Source organism: Oncorhynchus gorbuscha, linkage group LG10 (genome assembly GCF_021184085.1).
Source record: "Oncorhynchus gorbuscha isolate QuinsamMale2020 ecotype Even-year linkage group LG10, OgorEven_v1.0, whole genome shotgun sequence".
In the NCBI taxonomy this organism is placed as follows: domain Eukaryota; kingdom Metazoa; phylum Chordata; class Actinopteri; order Salmoniformes; family Salmonidae; genus Oncorhynchus; species Oncorhynchus gorbuscha.
The window spans coordinates 71,164,089-71,176,769 of record NC_060182.1 but is presented as its reverse complement, the minus strand read 5'-3'; the positions used below and the strand labels follow the sequence as shown (position 1 = coordinate 71,176,769).

The 12,681-nt window shown below is 42.3% G+C and overlaps 3 protein-coding genes across 7 annotated transcripts in view; 2 read left to right on the top strand and 1 right to left on the bottom strand.

The window, feature by feature from the left end:
* The first annotated feature begins 4 nt into the window (after positions 1–4).
* ap5m1 (adaptor related protein complex 5 subunit mu 1) lies at positions 5–3,758 on the top strand. Its single transcript, XM_046366900.1, has 8 exons — positions 5–644; positions 903–1,563; positions 1,675–1,902; positions 2,004–2,143; positions 2,336–2,421; positions 2,548–2,660; positions 2,741–2,837; positions 2,950–3,758. Exons 1-8 carry the CDS (start codon positions 577–579, stop codon positions 3,030–3,032), a joined length of 1,476 nt encoding a protein of 491 aa, XP_046222856.1. The 5' UTR covers positions 5–576; the 3' UTR covers positions 3,033–3,758.
* Positions 3,759–5,487: 1,729 nt separating this feature from the next.
* naa30 (N-alpha-acetyltransferase 30, NatC catalytic subunit) lies at positions 5,488–11,706 on the top strand. Of its 3 annotated transcripts, none has more exons than XM_046366895.1 (4): positions 5,488–6,270; positions 6,683–6,803; positions 7,258–7,313; positions 10,576–11,706. In XM_046366895.1, the coding sequence occupies exons 1-4, from the start codon at positions 5,917–5,919 to the stop codon at positions 10,714–10,716; spliced, it is 672 nt and encodes a 223-aa protein (XP_046222851.1). In that variant the 5' UTR covers positions 5,488–5,916; the 3' UTR covers positions 10,717–11,706. The 3 variants fall into 3 exon arrangements, with proteins under 3 accessions (XP_046222851.1, XP_046222852.1, XP_046222853.1); XM_046366896.1 differs by lacking the exon at positions 10,576–11,706 and adding an exon at positions 8,529–9,900 and having other exon boundaries at positions 5,491–6,270; XM_046366897.1 differs by lacking the exons at positions 5,488–6,270; positions 10,576–11,706 and adding exons at positions 6,405–6,604; positions 8,529–9,900.
* The window catches only part of LOC124046481 (solute carrier family 35 member F4-like), a 34,539-nt gene continuing 31,654 nt past the window's right edge, over positions 9,797–12,681 (bottom strand). For 2 of the 3 annotated variants that reach the window (XM_046366893.1, XM_046366894.1), the window contains exons 10-11: positions 10,981–11,098; positions 9,797–10,757 (exon numbers count right to left, since the gene is read on the bottom strand). The gene's annotated coding sequence lies outside the window, so the exon portion shown is untranslated. The remainder of the gene's footprint in view (positions 10,758–10,980; positions 11,099–12,681) is intronic. The other variant, XM_046366892.1, reaches the window with a different exon arrangement.

The window sequence follows — 12,681 nt, the reverse complement described above, 5'->3', positions numbered from 1 at the left end:
CCCGTGGTGTATCATGAGTTAATTGTGACTGACTGACTAATCGATCAATAATATTGAGCAGTTATTTAGGATGCAAGGGAATTTGTAAATCAGTCAGTCTCGACTCGCATTTAAAGTCGGCTGCAATGTCGAGCGTGTCCATTATTATGACTAAACCCCGCCTATAATTTCTCTTATCAAAATCTGATTTTAAACCTAACCTTAACCACACTGCAAAACTTATGCCTAACCTTAAATGAATACCAAAATGTAAAAAATAAATAAAAATAATGTTGACTTTGTGGCTGTGGTAACTAGTGACACCCCGGAAGGTACACTGCGTAAACACACACGTGCAAAAGTATCCTGATTGGTTCAGGCTGTCACATGATTGTAAAAATAGGAAGTTAATTTTGCAACGAAAACAGAACAGAATATCGATGAAAACTCAGTCGTGCAAGTTTAAAATGAGGCAAAATGTTATGTCCCCCTTTGTTGGACTACTGTAAGATTTCCCTCATAGATCTATCACAGAAGAAACGTGGTTATCATATGTATGCATAACCTGTCAATCACAGGCATTTTGTTCTGGACAACATGAGTGTGAGGGCATTGTGGATTATATCTTACGAGAGGGGAGAGTCTGTAGCAGTGCGCTTTTCCAGGTTTGTAATGTTTTTCCTTCCATTGTTTGTGTAAAATGTAATGTCATTGTGTATGTATGTATGTATGTATGTATGTATGTATGTATGTATGTATGTATGTATGTATGTATGTATGTATGTATGTATGTATGTATGTATGTATGTATGTATGTATGTATGTATGTATGTATGTATGTATGTGTATGTTAATTCACACCTGTCCCGTATTGCTGTTTTGGCTATGTGCATAGTTGGTAAAAGTGTTGGCTCCTCACACAGGCGATACCCAACAGTGGAGCAGCGTGCTAAGTGTATGGCCGGCTCATTGTATGCGTCTGTCCCAGAGGATGGCACTGTGCTCCAGCTACTACTCACTGAGCTGGGCCTCTCCGACTCTGACAAACCCTACATGGCTCTACGAGATGACTGTCTCCACCAGCAGCGCTCACCAGCCTTGGAGCTCCATGTAGAAGGCCCCAGTGGAGGGGTTCTTTGGCCAATGTTGGTCATCTCCCAGGGGCCTCTGATCCTGGCCTGTCTGGCCGTGGTGGATGCCCCCGCTGATCCCCGGCCTCCTCTGGCTAACTTGTTCTCTGTCTCCCAGGGTCTCACACTGTTGGCGGGCCTGCAGGCTTTCCTCTGTGGGTCTGGGAGTAAGCCTGATAGAGAGGGGCTGACCTCTCGCCTGGCCATGATGCCCTCTATCCTCCTGCAGATCTGCCCCCTCGGGACCCCACTGGACATCCCTCAGCCAGGGGCCTCATCGGCATCAGCAATGCCCACTCCTGCAGGGACCCAGAAACAGCCAGCCTGGAAAACAGGGGTGCACCGTGGTCGGGCTGTGGTGAATGTAGCCCTAACGGAGATGGTGCGCTCCATGCAGTATGGAAACCGAAACAGGCAGGACCTCTGGGATGTCTATGGCACAGTGACTTGCAAGGTGAGCACAGTGATACTGTCTATGGTAATGTAATACTGAAGTTTCTTGTTACCTTCTGCTGTCTACTCATTCTCTCTAACCCATTTGTGCTTTTTCCCTTTGTGTCATCAGTGTGAAGTGGAAGGGGTCCTTCCCAATGTGACGGTCACTCTCACACTGCCACCCAATGGCTCACCACTGATGGATGTCCTGGTCCACCCTTGTGTGTCTTCACTGGATGCCAGTGTTCTGACTGCCATGAGTGTTGAGGACTGTGACAGCTCTGCCTTCTCTGGCCCCTACAAGTTCCCCTTCTCCCCTCCTCTTGAGCCTTTCAGGCTCTGTAGCTACACATCTCAGGTACACAAGTCCAGAGCTTGTAAAACTAGCTAAATACATGCATTCACTCCTTCATACATTGCTGTCTTCATCTCGTCAGATTGAATGATGTATTTTCTCAGGTTCCCGTGCCTCCTATCCTAGGCACCTATCAGCTGAAGGATGATGACAACCAGTTGCGTATTACTGTGAGTCTGAAACTTCACGAGAGTGTGAGGAACAGCTTCGAGTACTGTGAGGCACATCTGCCATTCTTTAACAGGTAACCTATGCACATATAAACAATACATAACATCTCACATTGATGATGCACTTCCTGATGTCAATATAGTAGCTTATTACACATAATCATCCCTTCTAGTGTTGCTTGAAATGCAGTGTTTCTGGAATCTTGTAAAGAAACACATCTCGACTTGAGGTTACGTTTAACCTCTGAACCTCTGTGTTGTTGCAGGGACCAGATGGGTATTGTGGATGTGAAAGTGAGCTCAGGACAGCTGGAAGTGTCCAAGGAGAAGAACCTGCTGGTCTGGGTCCTCGGTACGTCTCATTGGTCTGGGGACAACATTTACACTGTGAAATGACCCAGTTCACCACATATTTAAGTTTCAAATACCCTTTGTTTATGGAAAAACAACATGCATATTCTGCCTTGCCACTCTTTAGGCCAGAAGTTCCCCAAGTCCCGCGAGGTGTCACTAGAGGGCAGTGTGAGTTTTTCAGGGGAGCTCCCAGGACCTACAGATCCTCTCTGCACAGACCTTACAGCCTACATCAAAGTAAGTCAGATTCTTTCTAGACATTGGAGATGCATCTAAAACTAAACATACCAGAAAAACCATTCCTTCATGTTTTTCAGTTGTACTTCCGAGTGCCAGACTTGACTCTGTCTGGATGCTGTGTGGACCAGCATTCAGTGCAGGTCTATTCCTCTGCAAAACCTCGTATAGTCACATGTGAGTGAGAGATTTGGGTTCTAATGCTGGTTTAATTATTTTCTATGAAAATATATTTATGAAAAATATGTATTTGTGAAGCCTGAATGTGCGCTCTCTCTTCTCTCTGCAGCCCGGGAGTTGTTATCCTCAGAATACTTTATCTGGAACTCAACTGGAACTGCACCAGTGTCCTCCGGACACATGATGCTGTAGGATGGAACTGTACAGTATAGACCAGCATCGAGGAAATTACTACTTCGTCAATATCTGGGATGGGCCAAACACATGATGGATCTCCAGAGCATAAGATCATTGCTGGACAACAGACACTGCTTTCGATTCTGGTGACAAGGTTTGAATCTGTGTAACAAACAGCATCCAACATTATGAACACAATGGTCAAAGTGATGTAACTGAATGGCTTGTATATGCTGTTCTTCTGACAGCCTTGGTCTCATCTAAGACGCAAAATGCAATTTCTCATCCGTACTGAACAGACCAATCAATTTTCAGTGAAATAATATGCCTTAAAGCTAGAATCCTTAATTGAAACGACAACAAAGTGTCCACCCCACCTCTGTTTTGGTATAAAGCTGAGGGATGGGTCTTTAGAAATGTAACCACTCCCAGAATCATAGACATAGCTATGGTTGCAAGCACTGACTATCCATGATATCAACATTATAGTTTTAACTATGTTTTGAGGCTATACAGTGCTTTTTGTTTTACATTGTTCACAAACATTGGAGTAAAACAATCTTATATTTTTGGTTCTAATGGGGTATGACTGTTGAATTAAGTAATTTATAAGTTATATTCTTCAAGAATCAATGTATAAATGTATATATACAGATAATGATTATTCAACTGAATCTTACTAAAGAGTATTAGTACTGGAAAGAGAAAATATTGAATTATTGCAATTAAATATTGACGTTAATACAATAATGTCTGCATTTGTGTACATTCTTATTTATTTATGCTGCCAATTCCTATATTTTGGAAATGTTTGGAAATCCCACTCCACTGGCCACATCTCTTTAGAGAGAGGGGCCACCCCTAGCTCTGACAGTCCCACTTCAGTGCCTCTCCATCAGCCAGATAATTAGCAGCTGGGGCCTTGTCGTCGGCTGGAGCTGAGGTCCTGTGGGAGATGGGGCTTGGGATGTGAAAGGGTAGGCTGATCCGGGCAGCGTCTGTGCCACAAAGAGCCTCTCAGGAGAACTGGCAGGTCTCCCTGGTCCCCCCCCTCTGACTCCACTGCCTGTCAGCCAGTGGCCTCTTCAAATACCCAGCCTCTCCAGCCTGAGATGGAGCACTGAACAACCCTCTAAAAAGTTGAGGCCTCCACCACCCCCAGCTGGCCAGATGACTGGCTAAGTGGAGAAAAACTTGTAAAGAGAAACTGGGTGTGGTGGTCACCTTAAATATTGCATGACAAAAATTGGTTCAGCATAAGGGTCAGATTCAAATAATTGCAATTTGGTTAGAGTACAGCTCATCCACACATGACCATGATAAGAAAGACTATTTCCCGGCACAGACATCTGGATGATATTTCTAAGTGTCCTCACGTTAACCAAGCTGTGTTTCCCAAGACATACAACAGCCTGTCTTTAGTAAGAAAGGAATACAGTATATTGGTCATATATACACTGCTAAGTATGTGAACATCTGGTAGTTGAAGTGTTAAATCAGGTAGAGATTGTGATCCACTTTGAGTGTGTTCCACTGCAGCCAGATTCTTCTGAGTGTTCTATTGTCCAGTACTGGCCTCTCTTGCCCTCCTTGCTGGTGCAATTGTTCTCATGTGCATTTCCACCCAGAAGACTGACCATGACCAATCCATTGACCATGACCAATCCTCTGTCAATTGGAACCAATTGCTCACACGGCATCCTTCACCTTTTTATGTAGCAGTATGCTGTGGCAGACACCCACCCTCCACATTGATTTGGTTTTAAGACCTAGTGTGTGTGTACTGAACTGGAAGGGGCAGACTGCTCCAAAGCTCTTGAGCATCCCGGCCTGTTGTCAGCCTGGCTCCTGGAGTCAGTGCAGTCACTGGGTTTGTACTGGCAGATGTGGCATTGTTGGTTAAATAAGGCTTGCTAAATGAATGGGCACGTTTAACGAGATTCTGCTAGAATGCCTTGAACCCACATATCATACAACTAAATTGAGATGCTGAATTTCGGGAGATGTTTTGAAGCAATTGATTTGATACATTGACTTGTTTATCAAATAGTAAGCCTACTAGGTTTATGAACACCCATGGTTTTTGTCTTTTGATCATCTTTGTGTTCACCTGTGGAACCCACATAATACTAAACAGAACACAAGAAAAGGAGCCCCACATTGATTTGCTCACAAAAAATCAATTTGTGATCAATGACCAATATATAATGGTATAATATATATGTATACATGCTCAGTTGGTAGAGCATGGCGCTTGTAACGCCAGGGTAGTGGGTTCGATCCCCGGGACCACCCATACCTAGAATGTATGCACACATGACTGTAAGTCGCTTTGGATAAAAGCGTCTGCTAAATGGCATATATTATTATTATTATATATTAATCATTGGCCCAGGGACCAAGACTGATCGACATATGTCCTTTCCCTCACACTGTCAAGCATACTACGACATCCGGTGGTAGGGCTAGAGAACATGTTATTGAGTTCTGTCGGTGTGTCGCACTATAAAAACAACTTAAATAGGATTTATAGATGTCATATTCTTCATTAAATAATTTCATAATTTTTTAAAACTTGTTGTTCTTGATATTACAACAACACTGTTCCTAAAATGTTTTATCGACTTTGAGTGTCGTAAAGTTGTTTTTCGCACAGTAAATGCTTTACGGTAGCAATTTTGACAGGCAGAAGCTAGCCTAGCAACAAACTTTAGAAGTTATTAGCTAGCTACAGTACATTAGTTGGATTAGCTACAGAAAATACATTATATAATTTAAAAACAGATTCAACTGGTGGCAACTTTAACTGTGCAAGCGACTTTTTTTTCTTCCGTTTTAGCTGACATTAGCTGGTTAAACGCACTGTCTGCATGCGAACAATAACGAAATCAACAACAACATGCCAACCATGGGAATGGCTGAAATAGATTCCAGCAGTGTCGACGGGGTGCTAACATGCAGCAAAGAAGTGGTGGTGATGGACCGAGACAGGGAAGACCTCGGGACGCTGTGCGCTGAAGAAGATTTGGTGGCATCCGCGCTTGCTGCCTCTATCACCTCTCAAGTTATTGTGGAAGAACTGAGAAGGCTTGGGTTATGTTCAAACATAGAGGGAGACGTGGAATACGTACCATACGAGTCTGAACTGCAAATGTCAGACATCAAAAGGCTTATTACCAAGGACTTGTCAGAGCCTTATTCGATTTATACATATAGGTATTTCATTCATAACTGGCCTCAACTCTGCTTCCTGGTACGTCTAAAGTTGTTAGCTAGCTGACTAAACTCAACGATTTATGGTGGAGTTGCGTGTGGGCAGACTGGAGCTCCAACATCACATAAAATAACAATGTCGTGTGTAATTGCCGGAAATAATTTACTTTGGGTGCTGAAATCGAGAGTAAAAAAAAACAAAAAATGACGTTTATATGTGGCGTCGGATCTCCAGTACGCCCACAGTAGTCGCAAACTCAACTCCATCGTAAATCGTGGAGTTGCGTTTAATCGGATATAAAGTTGTATGCATTTTAGGAACTGATCATGTTTTGTAGTTTGCCACTACCAGCCTATGCTCAGGGCTGAATATGGTGCGTTCGGGCTGGAGAAAAAGCCTACACACCTGCCAGCCAGTAGATAATAACATGTTTTACCTCTCTGTGCCACAGGCGATGGTGGACAAGGATTGTGTTGGTGCCATTGTGTGCAAACTGGATATGCACAAGAAGATTCACCGTGGCTACATTGCCATGTTGGCTGTGGACTCCAGATACAGGAGGAAAGGAATTGGTAAGTGGGCATTAGGAGGATCTCCAAGATGGGTGGGTAAAATGAGTGGAACATTCCAAAAGGTATCTGTTCCAAAAACTTTGTAAATAACAAGGTTGCCATCAAACAACCCATAGTTGTATAGCGGCAGAATAAGGTACTAGGTAGGGAGTTGGCTATTTAATTACGTTTTCACTCACCATGTTTATTCCTGAAAATGTCTGTCCTCACACTGGTAGCCCATCGACAAACATTAAGAATAAGCTACATGGTGAGTTGATGCCTATTCGGCAGCTAGTTAGCTAGGTGTATTGATCATGTTACTTTGTATGCAATGTTTGTTGGCAACCTTGTACTTTACGAAGATTTTGGAACAGAGTCCTGTTGGAACATTCCACAAATTATACCCACCCCTGCAAGACTGTTATAAAGTTTCATGTTTACTTCTAACATGTCATCACTCCTGTCATTTCAGGTACATATCTAGTCAAAAAGGCTATCTATGCTATGATTGATGAGGACTGTGATGAGGTATGTTTCTTTTACATAATCATATCTACCCTGGAAGACATTAGGCAAGAGTGGCCAGACGTCCCCAATTTCCAGGAACAGTCCCCGATTTTGGTGGCCTGTCCCCGTAAATGTCCCTGATTAGCCATTAGAAAGAAAAAAGTAATATTGAAGTTAAATTGGGTTTGATTGTTAAATAATCAAATGCTGTCCAATCAGATTTGCATATATCAATCCCTTTGCCAAACTCAGTCCAGCCATGGACCTTTTATGAGAACGTTTGACCAGTGATACAGAGACAGGACTCTGTTTATCATGCATCCTTGCACTTTATTACAAATGCCAAGTCACTCACCCACCATTGCACCTTATACCAAATGGTGGGTTGGACCTCACTTTATATGTGCAGGAAGCTATGTATATGTGTATGTGTTCATCTGCAAGGCCCTTTTGGGTAAACTCCCTCAGTTGCCATACCCGGTCTGCTCGGTGGTTGCTACTTAAAGTCCCCAGGACATTTACAGTATTAGGCAAGACTGCCTTTCTCATCTTGTACACCAGAGGCATGGCATAGTTTACAATCCACACTTCATCTAGATATGTTAGTGCCACTGAATTAATTAAAAATGATGGTGGGAGACTCTGTTACGGAGGAGTGTAAAATGCTTTTTTTTTAGGCTGGATCATGTTGTTGAATTGTATGTTTTAATTCTGTAATATATTGAATGTTGCTGTCTTCTTGGCCAGGTTTCCCTTGAAAAAGAGACTGGGTTTCAATGGGCTGGTTAAATAAATAAAAAACATGAAGACTATGGCCAGAAAGTACATGCAACAGCATAGGCTACCAAACCTGGGTGATTAAAATATGACTAGCTAGGCTTTTAAGAACTGTGGAGGGTTATTCCATTTCTGTGTTTTGAAGTATTTTTAAAGGACAATAGCGAAAATTGATAGTTAAATATAGTTCCATGGCATTTTTATTTTCAAACAGTACCCTCCCCACGCAAAAACAAAATCATTTCTGGTCACCTTACATTAGGCCACATTTTAGCTAGAAGATAACAGGACACACTCTTTACCATAAATAGTGTCAAGTTTAAGCTTGATTCTAATCTCATTACACCAATTCACATTTGAAACTGAAAATGCCATTGAATACCATTTTGTATAGTATTCAGTATGGAGATAGAGGTAACAATCTCTTACAAATTACTTGGTTTTGTTAACTTTAAACAGGTGGTGCTGGAGACTGAGATCACCAACCAATCAGCCCAGAAACTGTATGAGAACCTGGGCTTTGTAAGGGACAAGAGGCTCTTCCAATACTATTTAAATGGAGTGGATGCTCTACGGCTCAAACTGTGGCTTCGGTAGCAATACAGTCAGTGTCTCTGGCTCTGAGACCTCTTTCTCCCAGTCTCAGGAACAAACGTCCTCCCTACGAGGGAATCATCAAAGCCACATAAAATCCAGAAAGATCAGGAAGGAAAATTGGAGACCGGTACCACAGTTTTCATTGTTGAATTGGGAGTACTTGTGGCATTTTAGTGGCCAGTGGAAATGAACTGAAAATAACCACGCCCTTGACCTCGACCAAACTAAATCAATTACAAACAAAACAACAGCTTGCCTCTGTCCTTTTATTTTTTTATTTAGAGGACTAAAAACATGGCGAAAACACAAGTTGGGAAGAAGAGTAAGACTATGCAAACTGAATGTTTTCATAAAGCCATTTATAAGGGCTATACAGCCTAAATGCTTCAGACGTCATAAGAAAAGAGCATACCTCTCAATTGATTCAAGAACTAAATGCAGCTGTCCCTTGTCTTGTTGTGTGTTCACTGTAGCCCCAGGTGTGTGGTAGCTGGCCAGTTCTACTCTCTCTCTAATCCCGCTAAGAGCTTCCATCAGGATTTTCATAAAGGTGGAGAGGATTGCTGCAATAAGCAATTTCCTGTTAGGGTTAAAGGAGCCCTGAAGTGCAATATATCTTTTCAATGTTGAAGGGAATTGGGGAGCACAAGAGGTCTTCAGTGTGCTTCTCATTAAACAAAAACTCACCCCCAAAGATAATTTAGAAAATACATTATCTTTGAAGCTAAATTAAACGGTAATGGAGGGAAATGATTTAGTACCATTTGTACGTACCCATTTGTCTCTGTACCATTGTGTCTAGAGGTCTTGAAGACGTGAAACAATATGGTCAGATATCTTTTATGGGTCTTCTTTCAAAAGTGTATCGCAAGACACCTTTCAATTTAAGATGGACAAAGTAATGTATTTGGTCATTCATTGCTGGTAGTATTTTGTCTGTCCATTTTCCATGGTTTTAGAGATTAAGATTGAGTAACACAATTAAAGTAACTTTTGGTCCTTGAAAAGTGCTATATAAGTACCATGTATTGTTAATCATGATGGAAATAAGATCAAAAAGCCAAATGTATTATTTTTTAATGTGCTTTCTCACCTTCTGAACATTAAGCTGGTGTTACATCAAGCTAATTTTAGACCTTTCCACACCTGTAGTATCACTATCATCCCTAGAGGGCGCCACACACTGCCTTCAAACAGGCTGGAATAAAAACACACTGATTCACTTTCATAAACACATTTATTTGTTATGGAAAACAGATTTGTTCCCACAATGAGACTTACTTTAACCACATCTGCTATTCTAATGAAGCATTCCTAGACTTTAACCACAGCTGCTATTTTAATTAAGCAATCCTATGAATACATTCAGGTGATAGTTTAACACTGGTGGTGGACACATTCTCTGAAATACTTTGGTTATGACAAACCAATATTTAGTTTGCCATGTGATCATACAGTGAAAATGCTAACAGTTTAAAAGATAAATGAGCTACAATTTCTGCTTTTCAAAATGAAGTGACCACCTATACACCATTAGAATTTCGCAAACTGAGATTGGAGATCCGATCTAATCCAGATTAGTAAACCCCTCAAACAGCTCCTACTCCAGGTCAGGTTCCCAAATCCCTCTCTCCCCATGACATAGACCTCTAATGCCCTCTCTCTGCCAGCCTCTCAGAGGCCTCCTACTAGCCCTCTCATTATCCCCCAAAGAGCTCAAGTGTTTGGGAATTGTATCTCTTTGTTTCTCTGTCTTCCAGTCCAGCATCGAAGGTAAGGTTTTCCTCATGGTCAGTCCACCATCTGTCTCCCCTTCTACTCTGTCTGTGAGAGTATTGGTTTTCCAGTGAGGATTCCTGAGGCCTCCCCATGCCAAGTCTCTGTTGATCAGCTCTTCATCCCTACACAGGCACTGTGGTGGTCCAGGCTGGGACTGCTGTCTCTCTCCCTGCTCCAGGGGAAGGGGGCTTGGTTGGAGGATCTCCTTGAGGTCGAGACTCTCTCCTGTCATCTCATCCCAAAATATGTCCCTTTGGGTTGGCCTGTTTAGCAGATGCAGTCTCTGTATCCCTTTGCTGCTTGGTGCTTCAACTACAGAGGCCAAAGGAGCAATACAAAGTACACAATCTATTTAAGTACTGCAGCCCTATCGATTGTACGCATCACTTAGAACATGCTCAAGTTGGTGGTACATTTTGTTTTAGCCTGGCTGATCCAACCCACGTAGTACACAGCGAGGGAGAGCTGTGCCACTGCAGTCAGGAAGACTTTGAGTTTGGTGTCAGCCAGATTAACAAAATGTCTCCAGTCTCACCATTATCTATGTAGATTGTCCTCTCGTGGACCCGCTGCTCTCGGACTCGTCTCTGGTGGGCTCTCCTTCTTCGCTGGGCCTGTTGACTGAGGACCATCTGTGCCTCCAGGAGTCCTCCCTACACAACCCAACCCACACAGCCAGAGAGACCATGCATGAGTCACCACCAAATGGTAGTTTAAAATATAATATAGTCACACGTCATGGAATACACAACGCATCAATGGTATGCTACAGATAAAATGTTGATCCCTAGATCCTGTCCTATGCAATGAAACATGGAAATGTACAAATTGTTATATACAGTATGTTGGTTTGTGAGCGAGGGAGTGTGTACGCGCACGTGTGTGTTTGCCTGGTAGTGGGGTTTTTCCTGTACCCTGAAAGCACATCCCATTGAGGGCCAGTCAGAGCTGTAGACCACCCCACTTTCCACTCCACCAGCGCTTTAATCAGGCCCACTGGGACAGAAGGGGCCCAGCCTCGCAACTCACCAGCTGCTCTCGCTCTCTCTGGTAAATTACCTCTCATAACATTCCTGACTAAATCAAATCCCATGTAATTGTTTTGGAGACTGAGGAACATAAGCATGTATAGTGCGTTCAAAAAGTATTCATACCCCTTGACATTTTCCACATTTTGTTGTATTACAGCCTGAATTTAAAATGGATCATTTCGATTTTGTGTTTTTTTTACATTTCACCTTTATTTAACTAGGCCAGTCAGTTAAGAACAAATTCTTAATTTTACAATGACGGCCTACCCCGGCCAAACCCTCCCCTAACCTGGGCAACGCTGGGCCAATTGTGCTCCGACTTATGTGTCTCTGATTTACATACAATACCCCATAATGTCAAAGTGGAATTATGTAAAAACAAATAAATGAAAAGCTGAAATGTCTTGAGTCAGTAAGTATTCAATCCCTTTGTTATGGCAAGCCTAAATAACTTCAGGAGTAAAAATGTGCTTAACAAGTCACATAAGTTGCATGGACTGTGTGCAATAATAGTGTTGGAACATGATTTGTGAATAACTACCCTATCTCTGTAGCTCACAATTATCTGTAATGTCCCTCAGTCCAGCAGTGAATTTCAAGCACAGATTTAAAGACAAAGACCAGGGAGGTTTTCCAATGCTTCGCAAAGAAGGGCACATACTGGTAGATGGGTTTAAACATTTTAAATAAAAAAGCAGACATTGAATATCCCTTTGAGCATGGTGAAGTTATTAATTACACTTTGGATGGTGTATCAATACACCCAGTCACTACAGAGACCCCTCTTCATATTTTCAAGCATGGTGGTGGCTGCATTATGTTATGGGTATGCTGCTCATCGGCAAAGACTAGGGAGATTTTATGGATAGCAAGAAAATCAATAGAGCTAAGCACAGGCAGAATCCTAGAGGAAAACATGGTTGAGTCTGCTTTCCAACAGACACTGGGAGACAAATCCACCTTAACCTAAAACACTGGAGTTAGTTACCAAGACAACATTGAATGTCCCTGAGTGGCCTAGTTAGTTTAGACTTAAATCGGCATGAAAATCTAGGGCAAGACTTGAAAATGGCTGTCTAGCAAACCAACTTGACAGTGCTTGAGGAATTGTTTTAAAAGAATAATGGGAAAATATTGTACAATCCAGGTTTGCAAAGCTCTTCAAGACTTACCCAGAAAGACACAAATATCATCACTGCCAAAGG

Coding starts and splice junctions, on each gene's coding strand:
- ap5m1 (XM_046366900.1), top strand. CDS start 577: ATGAGTGTGAGGGCATTGTGGATTATATCTTACGAGAGGGGAGAGTCT. Junction 645..902: donor GTAGCAGTGCGCTTTTCCAG/GTTTGTAATGTT, acceptor CTCCTCACACAG/GCGATACCCAACAGTGGAGC. Junction 2,422..2,547: donor CCTGCTGGTCTGGGTCCTCG/GTACGTCTCATT, acceptor GCCACTCTTTAG/GCCAGAAGTTCCCCAAGTCC.
- naa30 (XM_046366895.1), top strand. CDS start 5,917: ATGCCAACCATGGGAATGGCTGAAATAGATTCCAGCAGTGTCGACGGG. Junction 6,271..6,682: donor GGCCTCAACTCTGCTTCCTG/GTACGTCTAAAG, acceptor TCTGTGCCACAG/GCGATGGTGGACAAGGATTG. Junction 6,804..7,257: donor ATACAGGAGGAAAGGAATTG/GTAAGTGGGCAT, acceptor CTGTCATTTCAG/GTACATATCTAGTCAAAAAG.